The 22,822-nt window shown below is 46.7% G+C and overlaps 2 protein-coding genes and 1 long non-coding RNA gene across 3 annotated transcripts in view; 1 reads left to right on the top strand and 2 right to left on the bottom strand.

The window, feature by feature from the left end:
* Positions 1-288: 288 nt before the first annotated feature.
* Positions 289-22,822, bottom strand: part of HOXA3 (homeobox A3) — a 45,584-nt gene continuing 23,050 nt past the window's right edge. The window contains exons 3-6 of the mRNA XM_033511889.1: positions 19,136-19,324; positions 15,369-15,450; positions 3,612-4,200; positions 289-2,128 (exon numbers count right to left, since the gene is read on the bottom strand). Coding sequence (XP_033367780.1) covers positions 1,359-2,128; positions 3,612-4,083 — 1,242 coding nt within the window. The 5' untranslated portion in view covers positions 4,084-4,200; positions 15,369-15,450; positions 19,136-19,324 and the 3' untranslated portion in view covers positions 289-1,358. The remainder of the gene's footprint in view (positions 2,129-3,611; positions 4,201-15,368; positions 15,451-19,135; positions 19,325-22,822) is intronic.
* On the top strand, positions 8,305-11,588 carry LOC107199888. Its single transcript, XR_001519346.3, has 2 exons — positions 8,305-8,980; positions 10,680-11,588. It is a non-coding gene; the product is annotated as an uncharacterized LOC107199888 (long non-coding RNA).
* Positions 20,705-22,822, bottom strand: HOXA4 (homeobox A4; the record flags this gene model as incomplete). Its single annotated transcript, XM_015651929.1, has 2 exons — positions 20,705-22,065; positions 22,627-22,822. Coding segments are annotated over 2 exons (525 nt in total), but the record flags the coding sequence as incomplete, so codon positions are not given.

The raw sequence follows: 22,822 nt of genomic DNA on the forward strand, positions 1-22,822 counted from the left end.
CAGCCCAAGGACCAGGAGACCCCTCCGAGCCCGCACCCACGCGGGGCTTTATGCTGCGCTCCGGTGCCTGTGCTTCCTACACACCCTTGTACAGGCACACATACACACACGCACACACACACACACACCCCCGGCGCTGCTCCGCGGCCGATCCCCCAGCGGAGCCCACGGGGAGGGGGAGATCCGCGCCCGCCGGGCACCGCGCAGCGGGTGCGGGAGGAGGCGGCGGCCGCGGGCCCTGAAACCCTGCTGGAAGAAAGGGAAGAAAAAAAAAAAAAAAAAAGGAGGGGGGGGGGGGGGAAAGGAAAATCTCTCTCCCTGCCTATGAAATGCTGAAAAGGCGTCTCGGGGCCCTTCGGGTGAGCAGATCCTCGTGTAAGTTTACAGACGAGTTTCCTAGCTCCCCACGTCACGAAGGGCTCTCCATTCCCCTGCGCTGCAAAGAACATATTCTTAACTCTTTATTATTCAGAATAAAAACTTTATTTTTTTTTTTCCAGAACGTGAGCAGCAAGGAATGTATAACTTTCAAAACAAATCTAGCCTTTTCAGCTTCACACACTTTTTGCCTAGCTGGATGTTACAAGCATAAAGTATTCAAACGGCGATCTTTTTTCCCAGATTTTATTGCATCGTCATCATCATTATTATCACTATTTTTAATAAAAGGAGTTAATAGGTTCCTTTCAAATGATAATTCTAACACGTGCCGATATGCCATCTAATATATGGCCTCCTGAATATTCAGGGTACAGATATTTTATATATATATAAATATGAACAAATGGGGATAAATAAAATTTTAAACACTTAGATTATTCAATGTTTGCGAAAAAAAAATATAAATAAATCTGAATGTTCACCAGCATACACACATTGAAAGACTTACACGTATCAATAATTGTCCAGGAAGTCCCTGTCCAAGCGCTTTTGATGTCTTTCTTGCTATTTAAAAGAAGTGCAATAAAAAAAATTGCTTCCCCGTGGGATCAATCATGTACGAACAAATTCACATTTAAGAATTCCTTTTATAGAAAATTTGTTCATATACCCTGTTTTGATAAAAGTGTAGAAGGTAAAGTATAAAGCCTCTGCATACTCCCAAAGTGAGACACAAGGCTACAGTTCAAGAAGATAAATATCCACTAGTGAAACTATAGAGCAATTCAAGCAACAAATATTGCTACGTCACATAAACTAGAAAACGCTTTTACGAAAGGAAACAAAACAAACCAAAACGAACAAAAGAAACGAGAAGGGAAGGGGAGGGCACATGTTGGGGGGAGGAGAGAGAAGGGAAGGGATGAGTACTTTCCAAAACTTGGGGGCTTGGTGTTCCTCTTAGTGTCTCCTGTCTCTTACAGATGAGTGAGTTTGGGCGCTTCCTGAATTCTTCCCTGAGAAGGATGGTGAGCGGTAAGGTCTGTGTATGTTGGATGCGGATCACAAGGTCCATGGTGGTGATTGTTGGCCATTGGCCCAGCCCCGCTGTAGTCCATGTTGGCAGAGGGAGGATGAGGGAGATGAGTTAGACCAAAGATGGAAGGCCCAGAATTGGTCATGGTCTCCACGTAGTTGCCCCCTACATAGACGGGGCTTCCCTGTATATGTGGATTCCCATAACCGTTGCCTTGAAGAGGATGAGTATCATATTCAGGTGTCACAGCTGCTGTGCCCGTGTATCTCTTTTGAGGAGGTGGGCAATTATTAAGAGGAGCAGTATACGATGCAGGGATGCCATAGGTGTTTTGATGAGGCTTGTTAAATGGTGGAGGCGACTGGGGCTCATAGGGAACACTGTTTACTAAAGAATGCATAGAGTTTAGGTATCCCCCAGCAGCTGGAGGGACGGGGCTTCTGCTTGGGGACTGTCCTCCTGAAGAGGTCATCATACCCTTTCCCTTTTGATCCTTTTTGTATTTCATTCTGCGGTTTTGAAACCAGATTTTGATCTGTCTTTCTGTGAGATTGAGCAAATTAGCCATTTCTACCCTTCGTGGCCTGCAAAGGTACCTATTGAAGTGGAACTCCTTTTCCAGTTCTACCAGCTGGGCACTTGTGTAAGCTGTACGGGCTCGCTTAGAGGAGGCTTGCCCTGGAGGGCTTTTATCACCAGCACAACTCTCACCTATGTAAATCACACAAAGAACACAATCAGCATGGTGAACCTACACACGGCAACATGAGAAAATGGCCAGCAACACCAGCACATGGAGAGTCCAGCTCCCAAAGTGAAGATGGATGCCCATGCATGCAACGTGTACTCCCCCATGGCATGAGCTCAGCTGCACCAAGCCCCAAGCCTCAAAAGAGTTCCTTCACCTAACTCGTGTCACTATACGACTACACTTGCTTCCCTTAAGAATGACAGCATGCAACATATCTTGAGTTTGGTAAAGAGGTGCAAGGAAGGTCCAGGGAAACACAGTGAGGTTTAGAAACTCTGAAAGTGAGCCAGTGGCTCTGCTGACAGAGTGGGATCAGGGTCTTCAAGAACTAGCTGTTCTCCATTGCTGTAAAGACTTAAAGCCCTTTTTTTTCTGCAAACCTGTATATATATATCTATATATCGATATAGATCAGCTACAAATGCCTGAAAGTTAGCTATCTACAATAGAAAATTTTAACATATAAATATAGAATTGTCAGTATAGAGGATTTTTTTATCATGTCTGTTTTATAGCATGAGCATGTGGTAGTGATTGGGAAGTATAATATATATAAAGAAGAACATCCAGTATCTAGGCTTGCATATAGGTATAGAGATACATTTAAATATTGCTGCTTTTTAATAAAATAAATACATTATATGGAAGGCTGTAAGCAGCAGTGTTACCACAGCTTTAAAAAGCAGACTGGCAAAATATTTGCCAAAGTTTTGAACTCTATTTCCAAGGAACATTTAAGCAAAAAAGAAGTCAGAATAAGCCTGACTTCTGAGCTTTGGAGCTAGTACTGGTGTTATCAGTTTGGGTTTCCTTGAGTAATAAAAGCCTTGATATACACTTCCATCCCTCAAATAACATTTTATGGGCTGAAGTTTATAGCACTCCAGAATGATTTTTGTTTACCAGGCTTGTAACTTTGCCAATCAGCTTATTAAAATAGGAATAGGTTCTGACTGCACACAGGGCATTGATCCTGCCTGCACATGATTATGAGCTATTTTATTCCCGTTACACTTCAGCAGAGATAGGTCACTGTCTTATTAATCTAACAGCACCATGCCAACAAAGTACTCGGGACAAGCCTCTGGCTTAAGGCCTGGGCTGCTCCACTCTGACATGATTTACTGAAGGGGGGATTACCTAAGAAATGTGATAGATGCTGGAGGGCACAAGTGGTTCTGCCACTAGGAAGCAAAGTCAGTTCAGACCCATTCTGCAAGGCTGGGAAAGTTTTGTATGGTTTTTTTTTTTCACTTAGCTCCCCTCAGTGAATAAGCTGAGTGATGCCATGCCCTTTCCAAAAGTTTCATGGGGTCAGCTCAGAGGGTAAAAAAACCCCCACCCTCCCCTCCCTGAAGTGAAGGTGGGTAAGACAGCCCTCCTCCCCACCAGATGCAAAGTCAGCCCAGGAATACCCAGGGAGAGGGGGAGCATGTTTCATACCTGAACTGGAACTGCTGTTTTTCTGCTTTGTGTTTTGCCGAGACTCCTTCATCCATGGGAATATCTGTTTGGAAACGGTGGGTGAGTTAAGAGCTGGGCTCTTGGTAGGGTTGGCCGGGGCAGGGTTGCTGCTGGCATTTTGAGATGGTGAGGTGGAGGACGGAGGTGGAGGTTGTGACTGCTGGGCTGGAGGCTGTTGCGGTGGAGCCTGTGGGTCACTGAGGCTGGGGGGCTGGAGAGTCTGGCTGGGGAGGGTCCTCATGCAACTCTCACTGATGTCATTGGCCTTGTGGTGGGACACAGAGCTGCCAGGGGACTGGAGGGAGCACGCGGGGCGATGGTACTCAGTTTCCACAAGTGATGAAGATGGAGGATATTGCTGCTGACTCGCATTATAAGTGAAACCATTTGCTCCTTGGTAGGGGTAGGCACCATAGATTGCAGAGCTGTCGTAGTAGGTCGCTTTTTGCATTTCGTTGTTTCCCAATATTTATTTCGCAAACTGACAGGGTCTTGACACCCTTGGAGAATAACATTGGCACCCCTCTGTCACGTGGCGCTCTTCCTCCAATGGCCTCTCCGGGCAGACCTGGGGTGTGGGGAGAGCAGAGCAGGGTGAAGAAATGGTACAAATCCATCTTACTTTCAATAGCTAAGTGACATGAAAGCCATAAAAGAAAAAGTGGTCAGCAATATTTAGCAGCATGACTTGGCCTCAGGCGTGGAGCATTTCGATATAAAAGCTGCCTGGATTTACTGGCAGCTACAAATATGTGCTTTGCTGCATCGGGATAGAGGCTTTCTAGGTTTGTTTTTTTTTAATATTTCTTTCTTCCTAAGGAGCAGAGCAGGCGGGTTGATCGTTTATCACCAAGAGGCTGTTTTAATACCGGTCTCTGAGATAAGGGTGATCGAGGAATCGGTAATGCAAAGGGGCTGGGCTATTACCTCAGTCCAACTCTAAGATCAAACCCTCTCCTTTACCCAGCGTCATTTTATTTTTAGCCTTTCTCTCCTGGTTATGGCTCTTCATACAACTTCAAAGAAATATATGAGATGGTTCTTGTCTACGTGTGTCAGGGGGCAGGAGCGGGGTGGAAAGGTTTGCTAGGCAGAGATATTTAAACACCCCGAACCCAAGTGATGGATCTTGGCTTGTCTATGAAATGCTCGATAGGAAAATAAACGAAGCCAGCACCTTCTCCCCTCTGTGCCCGCACACCACCCCGAGCCGCCTAGGTCACGCACCCTGGCAGCGGTGGTTTCTGCCCGGGTGAGCCCCGCCCGCTGCTCACAGCGGCTCCTCTCGATCCTGGAGCGTGGCTGGAGCCGCTCCACAGAGCCCCCGAGCCTGCCTCCCACTTGCGAGTGGGTCTGGAGCCTCAACTGCCCCCGGCGCTGTGCAAAGACCCTTCAGCGAGGCCAGCAGGGGCGGTCGATGGTTTGGTTTTTTCAGCAGTTATTTTTAAGACAATAACTTTTCATGGAATCAGCCAGATCCTACCTGTTAAAACATGATGGATTGGGGGAAAAAAACACACCAGAAACCTGAAAAACCAGCGTTCATCTCCATGACCACGGCTTGAACTTTCCTTCCAACTTAGCGATAATAGGTTCTGTCTTGGAAACTGCTATGTAATTTGATGTATGAGGGTCACTTGGCTGGGGAGAGGGTGGACACAAACTCAGAGAATGCTTCTCCTGCCCGGGCAAATCCCTTCCCCCCACTTCTTTTTTTTTTTTTTTTTTGGTCCCCCATCCTCTTTTCTTCCCCCCAACCCCCCCCCCCCCCAATTATAATCTACTCGTCACCTGCCTGAAAATAACCAATTAAAAAATCGCCCGTATTAATGAGAGAGGAGACCTGTGTATAACCTCCGATCTAGGAGGTGTTTCCACACGCACTCATATTGTTCTCAGAAACTGAAGTGTGTTCCTCACCGTCCCCCTAACCCCTTGCTGGCAAATAACCACGTCTTTCAGATCAGAAGAGCCTCTTTCCTTTTACCACTTTCCCTGTACTTAAGCAGCTGGATATTTCCCCCCTAAAAACACCTAACAAGGACAAATGCTTAGGGGCGAAAAGCCTTACACAACACAAGCACCAAACGAGCTCATTCTACGCCTTTCAAGTTATACAAGTTCTTAGAAAACAGTATTCCCTTTGTTAGATCGTAACAAAATGAAGGTAACACACCTACAGCAGGGCGGTTACCCTGTTATTGCACTAATCAAGCTCTTTGGATGCTATTAAGCTAATAAGCCGATGGAGATCTGAGGCTTATACACAATTTCCAGCTCCTCGCCTCTCCTTCCCTGTGCTATCGAGGCCTGGTGTGATTTTTCTCAATTCCTTTGAAAGGGAGACCATAGACACCACTAGCAAAGGAGAAGGAGGAAACAATCAGCCAGCGGTGATTTCACAAAGGCACCCGCCTTTCATGACCGCAACACCAAATATTTCACCTTCCTTCGGCCGCTGCGAAGTTTTGTGGCGCTGGCAGGACGCGCAGCACGGAGCGGGGATGCGGGGTGCGCTGCTCCCGTAGCTGCCGGCCTGCAGACAATAGGCAACTTTACTTGGAAGGAAAAATATTATTGGAGCTTCGGCCGTCTGCCAGCAAGTAAAAAAAAAAAAAAAAAAAAATCAGATCCCGAGTTTGGGTTCGCCAAGTTAATCACTTCCTACAAAGTTATAGAGAAGCGGGGGTAACCTGAGGAGCTCCCGGTCATTCCAGGAGAAAGTGGGAATAGCGGGATTAAGAGCGACAACGACCACGACAGCGTCCTAACGGGAAAGGGGAGAGGAGGTGCATTTACCACCCCAGCCGGTGCCTGGGATGGGAAGAGCTCTCCTCTCCCCTTCGAAGACAAAAAGGCAGGTCTTACAAACACAAACGGGCCCCCAATCTTTCCAATGCCTGTTTTATCGGCTCCATCTCGGTTTGTGCAATACACGGCTCTGCACTTTACCAACTTCTCCCCCCCCACCCAGACAGCCCAGAAACAGCAGATGAAAGTTGCTTGAGGAAGCAAGTCCCCTTGGTTTCCCTCACTCCCCACTTCAGCTCTCTCCTTCCTTGCGCTTCCCCCCTTCCCAAGCACATCAGATCTTTACCCTGTAACTCCCAACCGAGCCCCAAAATCTAACTCTAGGACGAAAAAACAGGCAGCCCCCCTGAAAGATTTCCTGAAAGATAAAGACAAAGTTGAGGGAAGGTGGGGGGTGGGGGGAAGAGAGGAGAGAGAGCTGCCTGAACACGAAGTGTAAGGGTATCAGTCACTGCCTGGAAGGAAGCCCCAGCTTGTGAACTCTTCTTGAACCGACATTTAAGTCTACGGTCATAAATCACTGGGACATAAACTCCGCCATTCACGACTGATAGCAGCGTATTTGTGGCCTGCTTACCTTAACTTCTGACGACTGAGGCGGAAGCCAGCATGCTCGCTCTCTCTCTCTCTCTCTCTCTCTCTCTTTTTTTTTTTTTTTTTTTTTTTGGAGGCGACACAAGCCAGAGAGCAGGGGCTGTCTGCCCCAACTCGATCCCTGTGGCCGCGGGGTGGGCACCGGCTCAGGGCTCAGCTCATCCGCAGCCGGCACCCCCCGGCCGGGAGGGGCGAGTCCTGCCCCGCACGGGATGGGGTCGGCTGCTCCTCACACCCGCCTACCCCTCTCCCCTGACGCTTCAGGCTGCGCACCCCACCCCGAGCCGGTCCCCGGCGTACCGGGCTCCCCCTGTGCGGGCCACGGAGGACGGAGATGTTTCCCAGGGCTGCTCTGGGAAGGGAAAGGAGAGAGAGGGAAGGAGGAGGGGGGGCGGGGGGGGAGTTAGAGTGGGAAAAAAAAGGAAAATATAAAAAAAAAAAAAAAAAAAGAAGGAAGAAAGAAAGGCGGCCGCCTGGGGAAGCATGGGGCAGGGTGGGGGCTGGGGAGGGAGCGCAGGAGCACGGCAGTGAAGGAGTGCGGCCCCCCCGCACCCGGGCGTCACCGAAGTCCAGGAAAATTATGCTAATGAAGACAAACGGCGCTCACAAAGGGTCGCTCTCACCAGCCTCCAGGGTGCTGCTGTGGGGCTTTGAGTTTGTCCCTCTTACCGGTGGGCTTGGGGGGCAGCTGCAGAATAGCCCCTCTACCGCTCCCCACGGCCGGGAGCCCCGCACAGCCCCGGCTGAGTCCCGGGGAGGGGAGCAAAGCCCGGAGAGCCAACCGAAGCCCACCAGGATCCCCGCTCTGGGCAATGCTTTCAGAGCCACGCTGGAAATCATTAGAGTTACTAATTATTAACTCATGCATGCGTGAACGCACACACACACAGATGTACGCACAGACACCCCCCTGCCCCCCTGAAATATCCCCAGCTCTCGGGACGGGCACAGAGGCGCTCACGCACGCACATGTGCTGCACAGACGGCTCGGGGTGCCCGCAGCACCCCGTGGGGACTCGTGGGAGGGAGCCTCGCGTGGATGCGGGCCCGGAGCCTCGCAGCTCGCCCTCGCCCGCTTCCAGCGGCACCGCCTCTTTCCCCCGCGCCGCGGGGTTTGGGGGTGCTGCTGTCCCCCCCAGTTTCCTGCCACAGAAACACGGCGGTGACCGTGCAAACGATAACTTAAACAAAGTTCCAGATCCTGCCCGTGTGGCAGACGGTAACGGGGTTCTGGGCTCCGTGCATTAAGAGGAGCCTGCGAATAAAATCTAGGTGTAAACTTGACGTTACTTCGTTAATTAAGGCATTATAAATATAACTAGTCCGTTTAAAGCACGAGGGAACCCAGCGTCATCTTTAAACACAAACAAAGCGAGGGGGAAGCGAGAAATAAAAAGCACTATAAGGCTGGGGTGGCCTCTTACGCATACCAATGGTTTTTGTCATTTATGGCTATGCAAGATTTATGACTTCGTGCACCAAAGCTGTAAACAGAGCACTAAAACAGAAAACACTTGCTCCTTATGGCATAAGTGAGAAGGCACCACATGAAAGGGGAAGCGGCCAGCGTAGGAGGAGAGAAGAGGCAAAAATCCTTCGTATGCGTTTTGCTTCAAACAATCCTGTGAATGTTGCTTTGGAAGAAAAAAAAAAAAAAAAAAGTCTTTTTAGTCAATAATCAACCCCACACTTTCTTCTGAAACTGCTGATCTGCCATTCGCCCACTTGCCCGGCCAAATACTCAGAGGCAGCGCTGCGCCCCGACGGAGCCCCCCGGACTGGCGAGGAGGATTTGGACAGGGAGAGAAAAGATGGGGACTGCCGAAACCTGCGGACACCGGGGAGCCTCCCTGTTTGGGGGGCCCCGCCGAAAGCCGGCCGAGTTTTTCCTAGGAGCGCGTTTCAACTTGGGAGCCATCTCCAGCGGGATATTCTGACTAAATGTCTGTATTTAAGAGCGGGGAACGGGAAGCGGGGGGAGGTTTTTTTAAAAATGAAAGGATATGTAAGGACTTTAATCGTGAGAACCGGAGTGGTTCATAGGAATATGGAAGTGTTTCTTCCATTCATCTTACTGCCTGCAAAGAGTATTTTGCGAGATTTCTCCAATTAGTCCCGTTTCCCCACGCCCCCTCTCTCCCCAAAGAGGTAATTTTAAACATGAGAAGATGATTATTTTTTTTTATGTCTCCTATGATGTCGGGATAAGTGTCCCAACGCACAGATCCCCGCTGCTTTTATCTGTCTTTCCCTCCCAGAGGCCGAATATTTTCTTTCTGCTCCATTCCGCGGAGAAACATAGGGCTCAGCTCGGGGAGGGACGGGCAGTGTTTGGGGTTGATTTCTGAGTCAGAAATGACCTGCCTTTTCTCCCCGAAGAGTCCCACTCTGTGGTACTCCCTCCTGTCCCTCCCCCCACCTCCCCCGAATTACTATTTTCCGAATAAAATAATGCCTGTAAAGCGCCTTGTCCTTGGATGCCCCGAAATGGAAGCAGGCAGCACCATAATTCAGGGCTGGTTCTGGGGGATCTCTTACAGACGAAATAGCAAGGCAGAGAGTTGAGGGAGAAGGGGGACAGTTCTGAAAGTGGTGCCTGTCCAAGTCGTTAGAGAGTTAGAAGAGGATATCAGCTGAATTACAGAAGGACTGGACAAACGAAGAAAGCCGTGGTCAGTCTAAATTGTTGTTTATATTTTCTAACACTAGAGAGGCAACGCACTCTTTGGTATTTTCTCAACAGACTGAAGTTATTTACACAACTCGCCGAAATCCCCCTTTCCTCCAGAACTATTCTTGCTTTCTTTTACTCTAGAGCAGGACTATATTATTTATGAGTGTTTTAACTGGGTCAATATGCAGCCAAACTGGGTCATAAATCAGAGAAAAGGCTGCCAAGTAATTTAGCTGCAATTAAAGCCTGGATTTTATTTTTGAGGCACATTTTGGCCCATTTCAAAATACGGCAACGCCAATCTTTGCTTTAAGACACACAGATGGGAGCAAAAGAGCTCTCCTTCCCTTGCTGAAGAAAGAGGCACCGTGCTTCAGTGTGGCGATAAGGGGAAATAATTTTTGGGGTCGATTCTGCTTCGAGAGCCGCTTTAAAGAGCAGGAAAACGTGATAACATCCCAAACATCACTCTGAAGGTCTCTGCAGAACGGCCGCAAATAGCTCCGAGTGGAAATAACCTTTTTCTGTTGTTGTGCTCTCACTGGAGTTTTTGTCATCGTTCACTTTTCTCCCTCTCTTTCTGACCCCTTAGAAGATGAGCAATTACAAACAGATCGTAAATGAACACAAAATGGCTCAACAGGAATAAACGAGAGGCATGGAGAGAGCTGGAGGAAAGCGAGTCCCAGGGCTCCAACCTTTCCCAAAGCCGGAGCACACCGGGGAAATAGGGTTTCATTTAGCGTTTTGCCCTCTTTGGATAGCCAAGCGATCTTTAATTTTTGTCATTTTAAATTGATTTTATATCTCCGCATTCATATTGATAAGTATACGCAAATACTTACATATTTATATATATGGATATATCTATATTTCTGTAAGCAAGGGCATGGATATTAATTTAGAGCTAGTGTAAGTTCTCCTAGAAGATACTTTCCACTCCTCTCCTTTTTATTCTCTCTTTCCAGATGCCCATTCAGAGAAGCAGAATAAACCTCCACATTTTCAAGGCTGATTTATTGTTAGGAGCCGTGCCTGGCTCTTGGTTCAGCTCCTTCTCACCGCGGAGAAATAAAGAGGAGCGCCTTGGCTCATTTGGGAAGGGGAAGCTTTGCCATGGAGCTGAGCACTCATGCAGCGCTACTCGCACAATAAACAAAGTACCACTAAAGCATCATAAATAAAATGGCAGCACGATCGCACAGTCATCGATTTACGGAGCGGCAGCGGCCGAACAAACACCCATAAAACAACAACCACCGCCGCACACTCGAGCACGACCCCGACCGAGGAGCATCACACACCCCCCACATCGTTTTCTCCGGCTTGCCCAAATACGTAAATAAATAAACACACAAACACACAAATAAAATAATAGAATAAAATGAAGGGGGGAAATATTCAAACACGACAGTAAAAGAGGCTTCCCATCTCTAGCCGGTCATAAATAATGTTAAAATGGCAATCGAGGGGCTGTAGCGGAGGCAGCTGGCCATCAACAGCAGTGTGGGATCTCTATGGAGAAAAATAAATAAAGAAGCAAACTCTGCCTGCTCTGCTCGCTGCAAGGGTAGAGTTGAATATTTACCACAGCAAATTGAAACAAAGGGGGAAGCAGCCTGGCTCCGGGTGCACACACACCCGCACGCACACACACGCACTCATTCCAGCCTCTGCTACTGACCTTTGCCTCGAACAGCAATAACTCACCACATAAATGAACAATCAACGGAAATACCTTAAAATAAAATCCATCCTTTCTAACGAAGCATTTCGTCCTCTCGGCTCGACAATAACCTTTCCATAAGGAACGAAAGCTGTCAGCGAAATGGCCAGCTCTTGTGGGGACGGTGATGGGGGCAGGAGAAAAAAAAAAATAATAGAAAGCAGTGCTTGCTCTGAACAGAAACTGGAAAAGCGTAATCGCAGACGGAGCCAGACCGGGTCTCCACTCCAAATGCCACAATAATGCGCTGTATTATGTGCTCACGTGGTCATACGTCAACTTAAATCCTTTTATTTGAAATAGGGAATCATTGAAGGAACAGGGTTTCTTAGCACGAGCCTTCGCTTTTTAAAGCCTTAACCCAATATGTTAAAGAAGAGTTTTAAGGGAGGGGGGAAAAAAAATCTAAGAGATGCAGATGACTATGGGGGGAGATTGGTCTGATTCTCTTTCCTCCCACACCAATATTTCTTTACACAAAACCCACTGGAAGGTAAGAGGAATTCTTATAACGCTGCTCTTCGATACTTAGCCTAATTAACCGGCGTTGGTTCCCCAGGCCCGCCACTCTGCTCCACGTCGCATGTCGTCTGCGAGCCCAGAAGAAAGCCCAAATCTTAATGCTATTATTTCCAGCCCCCTTCTAAACGGGACGATTACCAGCCGTCCCCCCACCCCCAGCTCCCTCTACCCTGCCATTGTACAGGGCTTGCTCAACTCCCACACGCTACATCAGGGCTCCTGTAGAAACTAAAAAGACCTGTAATTACCTGACAAAGGCAAAAAAGAGTCTCTTCTAAGAGGCTAGTTGATTTTTGTCCTCGTAACACACTGTGAAGAATACACCTTTCTTCACTGGCGTGCTTCTGATTTTTGCAAAATCTTTTGGGACCTTGCTGTTAAACCTGTGCTTACGCATTTCCTATACAGCTAGTTTGAGTGATGCACAAAATTATAGGTTTCTAACGCTGGGGAAAAAAAAAAAAAAATTGGGGAGGGGGGAGTTCTTTGCCTAAGGGGAAAAAATTAAGAAAAAAAGGAAAAAAGCAAAGTTGTATGTGGCCCCTGGGCCAGGCTGCGTCGCCTGTGTGTGAACCCATCACATCTTCCCTGAAACACTGTTTAACTTGTGCTATTGACACAATAAGCTAAACAAACAAAAAAAAACCCCTCCACTCACACAACTTTTCTGGAAGGAGTCACAGTAAACCAGATAGTTCACGCTTTTAACGTGCTCCTGGCTCAGTTCTGTGACTCCAGCATTGTGCATCATCATGTATACATCCTTGCCTAAATCACCATCTCCCAGGAGCTCTAAGAAGCTAACTACATATCCCCTCTTACAGTTTCACCTACACTTCATTGAAAAGAATGTAAGGAGTTTTCTTTTTAAAGATGAATTTCAGTGTTATGGACAAGCCTTATTATACTCTTGCCTGGATTGTAAAAATGGGCCACTGGAATGTAAACCCATTCGTAACAGTGTACAGTAGTGGCATTGCAACAAAGTCAGCATGACGTTACAGCAGGAGAAAACTTTGCAATTTTTCACATGGAAGTGACTAAGCTAGTACCAGGGTATACATATATTATCGCTGACTAGGAACTGAAATAAAAGCTGCAGATTTTTTTGAAAAAAGAGGGGACATCAGGCACACTCGACATGCCCGAATCTCTATCAGCATTCCTGGTAACTCCACAGCACTCATACTTATAGTACACCAAGACCGATATTTGCTTCAGATGGATTCACGGCTCTTTTAAATTTGGTGCGTTTACATCCCACAGAAGAAACACATAGAGAAGTTCTTCTGCAACAATGAAACTGAAATTAATGGGGAATGGAGCAGATGTTGAAAAAAAGCAAATCAAGTCTTTCTTGGGGCTGTTGTAAAAAGTTATCGACTGCTTTGCGTCAAAAGTAGAAAGATGGCTTTAGAAGTTACAGTCTTGAGCAAATAGAAACTACAAAAGCAATAAATCACAATCATAAGTCATCTGAAATGCCTTAACGCTAGCTGTGGCTATTGGCTTCAAAACCCTGTTTCTGTGAACATCTTTATTGGTATTAATGGTCAAGTTAATCCTAAAACTACTGTTTAACAATTAACTTGGTGTATATAGTGGGGAAACTAATTAATTCTTAAGAAAAGTAACTTCTTGACGTGTGAATACCTTTCACAGAATGTGCTTTGGGAAGGCAGAAGGGGGAGTCTGCCTAACTTTGTGCTGTCCTGAGTTGCAGCTGAGAATTATTCCCTTTCGCCGAATTTGGAGAAAGTTTTGTTTGCTCTAGTAGCGTGATTACGAGGTTTCAGATGCAAATTCAAGTGATCTTGCGAGTCGAAGGCGCTAGACTTCCTCGCCACGCCATTTATTGCTTTGTTCCTGTTCCTGGACACTCAACGTTGTGTTTTATTACCTTGATGATTTGGAGACCCGAAAGACTGTTTCTAGCAGAAAAAATGTGGAGCTTATCAGTAGGTGTGCTACTGATTTCTCTGTGCTTTATACACACGGCTTCGAGCTGAGTTTAAATTCCAGACTCAGTAACAACAAACAGATCTGAGTTCATAACGTGCCTTCATTAAGGGAGACCCTTTGTGCCCGTTCTGGCATTAATAGCCACTCTTAGCATTAATGCTATTTAAAGTTACCTTCAATAGAATTAGAATTTTTACTGTGCTTCAAGTTTACTTTTATGCCAGTTGGTAAGAGGTGTGCCTATCAGTCCCATGTGGAGATGAAATGGGAATCACCCGTACGATATAAGTACTTATTTCCTCGCTACCTCGAAAGATTTGCAATCTGCTGGGACGCAGAGCTGTTTACCTACATCCGTGCGTCTGATAAAGTTGGTCTTTGATCATTCCCAAGTAGATAAAAAGAGCAGCGTTATCGACTGTGCCCTTGTGAGAGGAGTTCTGCTCAGAGTCAGCTGAGTCTGCCGGTGTTGGGTCAGTTAAGGAATCCCAAATATCTCTGCCCGCAATGCTGTGGGTACATGCCACCGGAGGAAGGTTCCTTCGTACCGTGTTTTCGCTTTCAATTTCCGAACACAAGCGTGAATAGACATTTGCAGCGCCTTTTTGTAGTTAAGATTTAAGCAGCTCATTAAGCCAACACAAAGAACCCTTGTAGTCCTGTAATTTATGGCCGTTTTAAAAGGTAGTAAAATACACTAATTGTACATCAACATCCAAAAAGGAGCAGGTAAATCTAGCAGGAATTTGAGCTAATTCTATGTAATCCTCCCCTTTCGACGGCCGGCATAAAAAAATATTGTCACTATGGAAAGCATTTCTTTTCTCCTGCCAGAGGACCAAGCACATCAAGGACTTCAGCAACTCCGAACCACCAGATACCGACCTCCACTCAGTGCAAAGCAGGCCAGGACGGACAAATACACGAAATTTATTCGCGAACCATTCTGTTGTATGCAGGCAGACAAAAATCAGGTTTTCTAACATTCCCACATGCACTTCTCGTTTGCAGGACTGGCTGCGGAACTCCTCGAGGAGGAGGCGAACAGACAAGCCGCGAGAAACAGCCTTTCAGTACCGAACTGGCTCCAACCCTCTCTCCCTCGCCTGGTGTCTTTGATTTCAGAAGGAGCTAAGAACGGACAAAGAAATTCTCTAACTCTTTCGCTCTTCAGATGACTTTGCATCCTTCCTGTCCCCAATGCCTTTATAAGGATGGCGATCACTCAGGTCCCGTACACTTCTTTGTCTGCCCAGACACGCGCATTCACCACCCACGGAAGATGAATAGAGCCAATCCAGGAAAAAAATCCCAGCTAGGTTAAATATTTATCGCAACAACAACAAAATCACATTCCAGCAGTCTTGTTCTTCATGCAGGTACCAGGCAAATCGCATTCTTACAGCTGCCAGCGGCGCAAAAGCAGCGGCCGCTGCCCGGCTCTTACCTCCTCCAGCTGCGCAGGGTTGGGCTGAGGCGCTCCCAGCTTCTTCCACCGCCCCGGCCGAGCGGCTTCGTTTCGGGGCTCCCTGTAAACAAGCAACAAACAGAGCCTTACCGGGGAGTGCAGGGGGAGGTATTTTGCTCCTTCATTGGCAATACATGCTTTGCCGGGTGCGCTGGGAGAGCCCGGAGAGGGGCGGGCGGGGATGGAGCGGGCTCGGGCTCCCGCGAGGAGCGTGGATTCCCACCCGGGTGAAGAGCACGGGGAGCTGAGAAATAAAAGCGTGCGGTTGTTTTGGTTGGGTTTTTTTCCTTATTTTTTTTTTTTTTTCCCCGTAGACAGCTATGCCTTCTGTCTCCAAGTGTTTGGAAATATTGTCATTCCTAACTCTTGTTACATGAATGTCTGCTTTATTTTCCTCTGGGAAACCTTTGTTTAGGATCATTTAATCAAGAACAGACATTAAACACAAGTCGTGGTGTTCATCTCTGCTGAATAAAACTCGGAAAGGGTTCCAGTTTAAATGCGGGGCGTATTGTGGTTGGGCTTTTATTCAAACGGTTAGCCGGGGCCCAATCCTGCCACCACAAGCTCAGTAAGAGACTAACAATTGACCTCAGCGAAGAGGGATCGGGCCCAAATGCTTAAAAAAAAAGGAAAAAAAAAAAAAAAAAAAAAAAAAAAAAACGAAAAAACCAACATCACTGAAAGCCATTGACAGAAGGGAAAAAAAAAAAAAACCCAAAACTGGGCTGCTTCTTTTCCCCGAAAATAAACAATATTGCTAAGCCCAAAAAGAGAATAGTCAGGTCATTTGCATGCTACTTACTGAATCACTTTTACATATGAATTTGTCACATATAATAATGTACCCCTGTATTCAGTCTTGCTAATAAAACCCATCTAACGCATCTTACAATAGAGAGTAAATGTAAATGCTAATAATTAAATAACACCGTTCTTGCTGAAGGGTGTTATCTGAGTCCTGGAAATATTAAGTCTGTCTTGGGAGAACTTTTCGAGCAGATACTTTGCTTTGGTAATTTAGTAGTTCCATAATTACGCTAATAATTTTAAATTTGGTGTTGAACTCCAGTCTACATAAAATCATGCAATAATAGCCTACTAAACTGTTTATTGCTGTCTCATAAATTTGCAAGCGCTGACTGTTAAAATCTACTGGCAAACACAAAAGAAAATGGAAAGTTTGAACTGCAATAACAGAGCCCGGGAGCTGCTTCCTGGGGTTATTCTTAGCTCTACCTTTCCTTCACTCGGCTTCAGCACAGGGGGAACCCCCTGGCATTTTAGGCTCAAAGTCGTACCTTAGTCGTTTTGATCCCTAATCAATAATCATGTTACAAACAGCAATAATCATCGATCAAGCGTGTCGTGACTGGGTTGTCCCACTCGTGTTAAATATGGAGCGTGTATCTGAAAATGGTGCCAGCGACTTTCTGTTATTTATTTTGGAGCTATTAGGTCACGCTACCATATTTTACACTGCCACGGTCCTTTAAAGTATGCTGTTTCTTTAAAGAGTTGCTAAGTAGCAATAAAGCACTTTACAAAAACTATGACTTTTTTCTTTCTTTTTTTTTTTTTTTTTTATTTGTTGTTACCCCAAACTCTAATATTCATTGCGGCACTCTAAGTTCGTACATAAATCGTTCAGACTAATGAGTCATAGAGAAATTCGCCCATGACTTTTCCTTTGCAATGCTCACTGCCTTTCCATTGCTTTTTTGGCCATGTATTAAGAGACGGTGATTTATTAACGCCAGGAAAATTGAACAAAGCAGGTCCTCCTGCACTGTGGCACCCAGCTTTCCACAGCGTGAATTAGAACATTATCAAGTGTGTTTGCCTCCGTAACACTTAATCACCAAAGCCGTAATGTGACCACAAGGCAGCTAAAACAAAGATTTAACATTTCTAAATATTAAATTTGTTAAGCAAATGCTCAGCAGACAAAGCAAGCACAAACAATTAAAGTCATCAAGCTAGAAATACACACTACCTACTTACCAACACAGACCCTATTGCTTGCTTAAGAAGTTTAGAATCTTTCAAGATCAGGTGGGGTTTTTTAAAGGGAAAAGAGAAAAAAAAAAAGAAAGAAAGAAAAAAAGGACAATAAAGAAAGAAAAACAAACTCCAGTAATAAGGAGTTGAGTTTCACTTCTGAGAGAATCACTCCTAGTGAGGACTGACGGCCACAGATCCATTCCTGACTATCTGCATTAATTATTTAATGAGTCACGTGACCCTAAAGATTAAAATTTCAATATCTCCCCCAGAACAGACGCAACACCTTTATCTGCGAGCGCAGGGATGCTCGTACTTGGGTCCCGTAATCTCTACTGCCTCTGACAGCTCCTCAATTTCCAGGGAGAGCTCTGGGGCATTATTAACGCGGGTTTGTCCCGTTCTGCACAGCGAGCTGGGTCCGCTTTACCCCCTCCGCATCCCCCCCCCGCCCCAACTCCAAATGAATCGGTTGAACCCAGACCGTCATTGTCTGCAGCGGGGAGGGGGCTCTGCGCCGCTGGCAGGGGGACGGGAGAGCGGCAGGGCGGCACTGCACGGGCCGTCTTCCACGGGTGAGTGCTGCCTGGCCGGGGCCCGGGCGGAGCCACAGGGGCTGCCCGGGGCCGGAGGGAGGCGGCCGCGGAGCTTCCCCTGCCCAGGCGGGGAGCTCCGAGCCCAGCGGCACCCGCGTGGGCCGGGCTTGTGCCCCCGCGCAGCACCGCGCAGGAGGGGACAGCCCTGGAGCGACAGCCCGGGGTCCCACCCCGCCGCGGCCCGGCCAGGCCGGGAGGCTGCGGACACGGCCGGAGCCTCCGCCTCCTCGGGGTCGTGACGTGAGGGGTCCCGCGGCCGCGCCGCCCGCCCGGCTCGGCCGGAGCCGCGGGAACGGCGGGCGAGCCCGGGGAGAGCCGGAGCCCCGCTGCAAGCCCGTCAGGATCTCCGCCTGTGTGAGGGCTCCCCCCACCCCTTCCTCGTTTACAAACAGAGGACAAGAAGACCTGGGACTGCAAGCACCCTAGGAGAGGAAAAAAAAAAAAAAAGAAAATAAAAAAAAAAAATTGAAAAAAAATCCTGGCATTGCGTAATCCCCCGATGCAGGATGGCCCTGGTTATTAAATACCACAAGGCGCTTGTCACAGTTCAGCTCCTCCTGTAATGAAACACCAGGTATAGCAAGAGCTCGCAGGAGAAGCGAGGAGGGGGATCTTGGAAGAGGAGTATTTTTCTTGGTGGGTGGAGGGGAGGTGGGTGCCGGGGTTAACCGAGTGGCGTTCCCTGCTGACAGCAAATTGACTCCGAGGTGATTTGGTCTTTCTTTGAAATATTGACACACTTCCACTTCCAACGTTTTGAGCTGTGCTTGCCTTTGTGGCCAGAGCAGATAAATCCGTGTGTGAGAGACACCGGGAGAGCGAGAGAGAGAGGGAGGGAGGGGGGAAGAGACATTTAGGTCCAAGTGCCGGATTAAAAAGAATACTGTCTTTAAAGGTCAAGGGTTTGAAGGGTCAGTCTGCTCCTCTAAAAAAAACAATTAATGGGATAGAAAATTTGTCCTCTCGGTGAACTCCTGGTTGCCTTAGCAAAGGGAGCACAATGCGAGAATTTAAACAGGACGATGTAATTTTTGAAGTTATTGTAAAGATGGGAGGTATTGGACGGGGAGCAGAGGGCTCCCAGCCCGGGAGCAGCATTCTGCTCCCAACCAGGGCAGAAAGGGAAGAGAGGGAACAAGAATTTACCTTAAGCGATGATAATCTGCCATGGGGTATTTTGCAGTCCGCAGTTCAATCTCCAGATTCAAGAGAATGTACATTTTTTTAGCAGACAGCCAAGATGCTGTGTCTTTACACATGACCACTTTTTTTTTTCCCCCAGGAAAATCCTTTGCGTCTTCACAGACTTTTCCAAGAGAATGCCTTTCAGAACCGCTGTTGAATTACAAAGAAGTATTTATTGTAGGAGGTGATTAATGATTCTCGCTAAAATTGCTATTTGCAGCGTGATTTCATTTCTCTTTACAATGGGAGCAAACCAGGTTTATACACATAGGCTGCACACTAAAGAAATCCTGCACTGCCAGTTAATATGTTTCAGCTGGAATTTTGCTCAGTTGTGCTAATTTTGGCTCTAAATACATTAAGGGATTCTCAAGCAATAAACCAAATGAAGAGTTACACATTTGCAGATAGTAGTTACCTCACATACAGCTATATATTTTTTCCCTTTATAAGGAGACAATTGGCGACTCAGGATTTAGGAAACAGCAATGTGTGAGCAGAAATGCGCTTTTCAGGCCTGCTCCTTGGACAGGTATGGGGACAGCCGTGTTTGCTGAGGGAGTTTACAACTGCCACCTCCCTGATGCTGAACGTGTTCTGCCAGTGGCACGTTACATTTTTCTCTGGGATGGTACTTATTCCATGGCTAGGCAGGGATGCTGGCACAACCTTTGGAGCCTGGTGCTACCTCAACCAGGGGTGATGATGCTCTTAGTCCTGGCAGCCTCACTTATATGAAGACAAGATTCCAAGAATCCATCTTGTATGTATTTGGGTGAGTAAATAAATAAGTATTGGCCTTCAGGTCTTCCCTGGAAGATTTACTAATACTGGAGCTCCTTTCCAAGACTTTTCCTACCCAGCTCAGTGCGAGATCATGTTGTGAAAGCCCCAAGCAGGGCTCTCTGCTAGCAGCTCTGCTTTGCCTGAACTCCTTAGCTGCCTGGAAGCAGAAAGATGCATGGCCTGAGCTGGAACCAGTTGAATCCCATTTTGCCACGGTAGTTGTGACAATCTCAGTCAAAAAAGCCTTGTGAGTTGTATCCAAATTCATGTGTCTACCAAGGCTTTCTCCACACATTTCGAAATAATCTTAAAACCAAAAAAAAAAAAAAAAAGGAAATTGAAACAGAAAAGGCAGCTTAAAAAGAAACTTCAGATTACCGCTCAAGTATTCCCCTTAAACAGTGCTAGTCAGCTAAGAAATCATAATCAGGAGAAAATGAATGAATAAACCACGACTGGCTAAAGATTTTAAATATTATCACTGCATGGGAGCTTATTGGCTCTCAGAAGAAGCACAGTTTCTCTTGTCAGGCAGCTGAAAACAGTCGCACGGCCAGCGGTGGAGTCAGACTCATTCTGACTAAGTCAGCTAAAGAGAGCACCACTCACCTATACAATGAAGCAAGACCTTTCCTCATCCTGCAACGCAATTTTTCCCAGCCAGGCAAGTAGGAGTCAGGATGTTTTTCACCACATTTAGAATAACCATTACCTTATTGACAAGATGAATCCAAGTCAAAACAATGCATTAAACTGTTGTTTTCCATTTCTGATGCCAACACCAGTCAAGCACAAGGTGGATGAAACAGCACGTAGTGGACTTGTGTTTCAAGCGTTTAATTCTTTTGTACAGAATAACCTTTATTACTAGCATTTGGCACTGTTATACATTACACCAAAAATCCACAAATTGTACATGGACCCAAACTATTTAGACGGTGCCAAATATGAAGACAGCAACAGCCTTTATAGCAATATTTCTTTAAATAAATGCAATAGGGAATGTGGAGAAAAACTAATAGATCACAGCTACTGAGGGGGCTACACTTAAAACCAGTTAAGTTACCTTTGATACATAAAACATTTTCCTTTAGACAGCGTAAGGGGACTTTTTCATAAGTCTTTAACCTCTTGTGGACGTGTTTGTTCTCTCTCCCGTGTTGATCTGTGTGTGTATACGTGCCTGTGCACCATCACACACACAAGCACGCACAGAGAAATCCATGAACACACCACAAAACAGCGCTATGCAAGTCAATGCCTTACACAAGTGTCTCACGAGCTCTTTGCTTTGTTTTAAATGTTTTTTTTTTTATTTTTAACGTGTTCCCTAAAAAAAAAAAAAATTAAAAAAAAAAAAAGAAAGAAAAAGAAAAAGAAAAAAAAAAGAAAAAGAAAAAGAGTCCGTCTTAGGTACAGAGAATTCGTCCATGACAGCATCCAGCCCTCTCTTACACCGAGGGCAAGAGAGCGTTTCCATAAATAGAAAAAAATGATGGGCATGGAACCATTATCTATATACAATGTAGACAATCGTCCGGGTTTTGGTTTAAACATGTGCCCGTTCTTGGACACGTCTCATCTTCCTTTTCTGCTCCTGTTTTGTTTTACACAGTTTGGTCCAAAAGGCCAGCCTCTACCTCGAGGCAGCTTGAAAACCCCAATAGATAGGTAAATATATATATATTAAAAAAAACCCAACAAAACAACAACAACGACAAAAAAAATGCCAACCAAACAAAAAAAGACCAAAAAGACTCAAACCAAAAACCGTATTTATAGCGCAGCTGCGTTGGGTGTAGCCCCATCGAGCGAATGGGGGTGGCCCTGTGTCTGTGCTTTGGACTGCTGGCTCAGTGTGGACTGGTTTGAGGAGCGCATCTTTGTGTTAGGCAGTTTATGGTCTTTCTTCCACTTCATGCGCCTGTTCTGGAACCAGATTTTGACCTGGCGCTCGGAGAGGCAGAGGGTGTGTGCGATCTCAATGCGTCGCCTTCTGGTCAGGTAGCGGTTGAAGTGAAACTCCTTCTCCAGCTCCAGGACCTGCTGTCTGGTGTAGGCTGTGCGAGACCTCTTGGGCTCCCCTCCGTTGTAATTGGGATTGACTGAAACGTGCACACACAGGCACACACATACACACGCGGAGGGGAAAGAAGGAGAGGGAAAGGGATGGAACATAATCATTATATAATAACTTGACATCGAGTTCACATAAGATACATAAACGGCAAGAAAAATTGTTTCCCAGCCTATCGACAGTGAGGACAATCGAGGAGCAATAAAAAATGGTGATGGGCATTTGGGTTAGAAGAAAAGCTTCAAAGACACATGGCCCAGAGCCACTGCAGGGCAATTAAATTTATGGGGGCTATAATTACTGCCCTAACAGTTTGGCGTCTCGTAAATCTTTTGATAAAGGACCCCGGATACAAAAGGTTTCTCACTTTTTTTTTTTTTCTATTTTTTTCCTTTTTTTTTCTTTCTTTATTTTCTTGTTTTTTCTTTTTCTTTTATTTTTTTTTTTTTAACTATTAGGAAACGCGGAGGGAGAAGGAGGGAAAAAAAAAAGCCACACACGCAACGACCCATCCCGGTCCCGGGAGCACCCTCCCCCCTTCCCTCCTCTGCAGGCGCATCCCCACCTCCCCCTGGCAAGGGCAACTCACCCGTGCTCACATGGATCTTCTTCATCCAGGGATAGACCACCGGCTCCTTCCCCTTCATCCCGGGCAGGCTCTTGTCGGGCAGCAGCGGACAGGCGGGCCCGGTGCCGGCCCCGGCGGCGGGGGCTGCTTCGCAGCGGCGCTGCAGGGCATGGCCTGGGAGCAGGGGCTGGGGCGGGCCGGGGTGGCCCTTGGCGGG

This window comes from Parus major, chromosome 2, assembly GCF_001522545.3.
Source record: "Parus major isolate Abel chromosome 2, Parus_major1.1, whole genome shotgun sequence".
In the NCBI taxonomy this organism is placed as follows: domain Eukaryota; kingdom Metazoa; phylum Chordata; class Aves; order Passeriformes; family Paridae; genus Parus; species Parus major.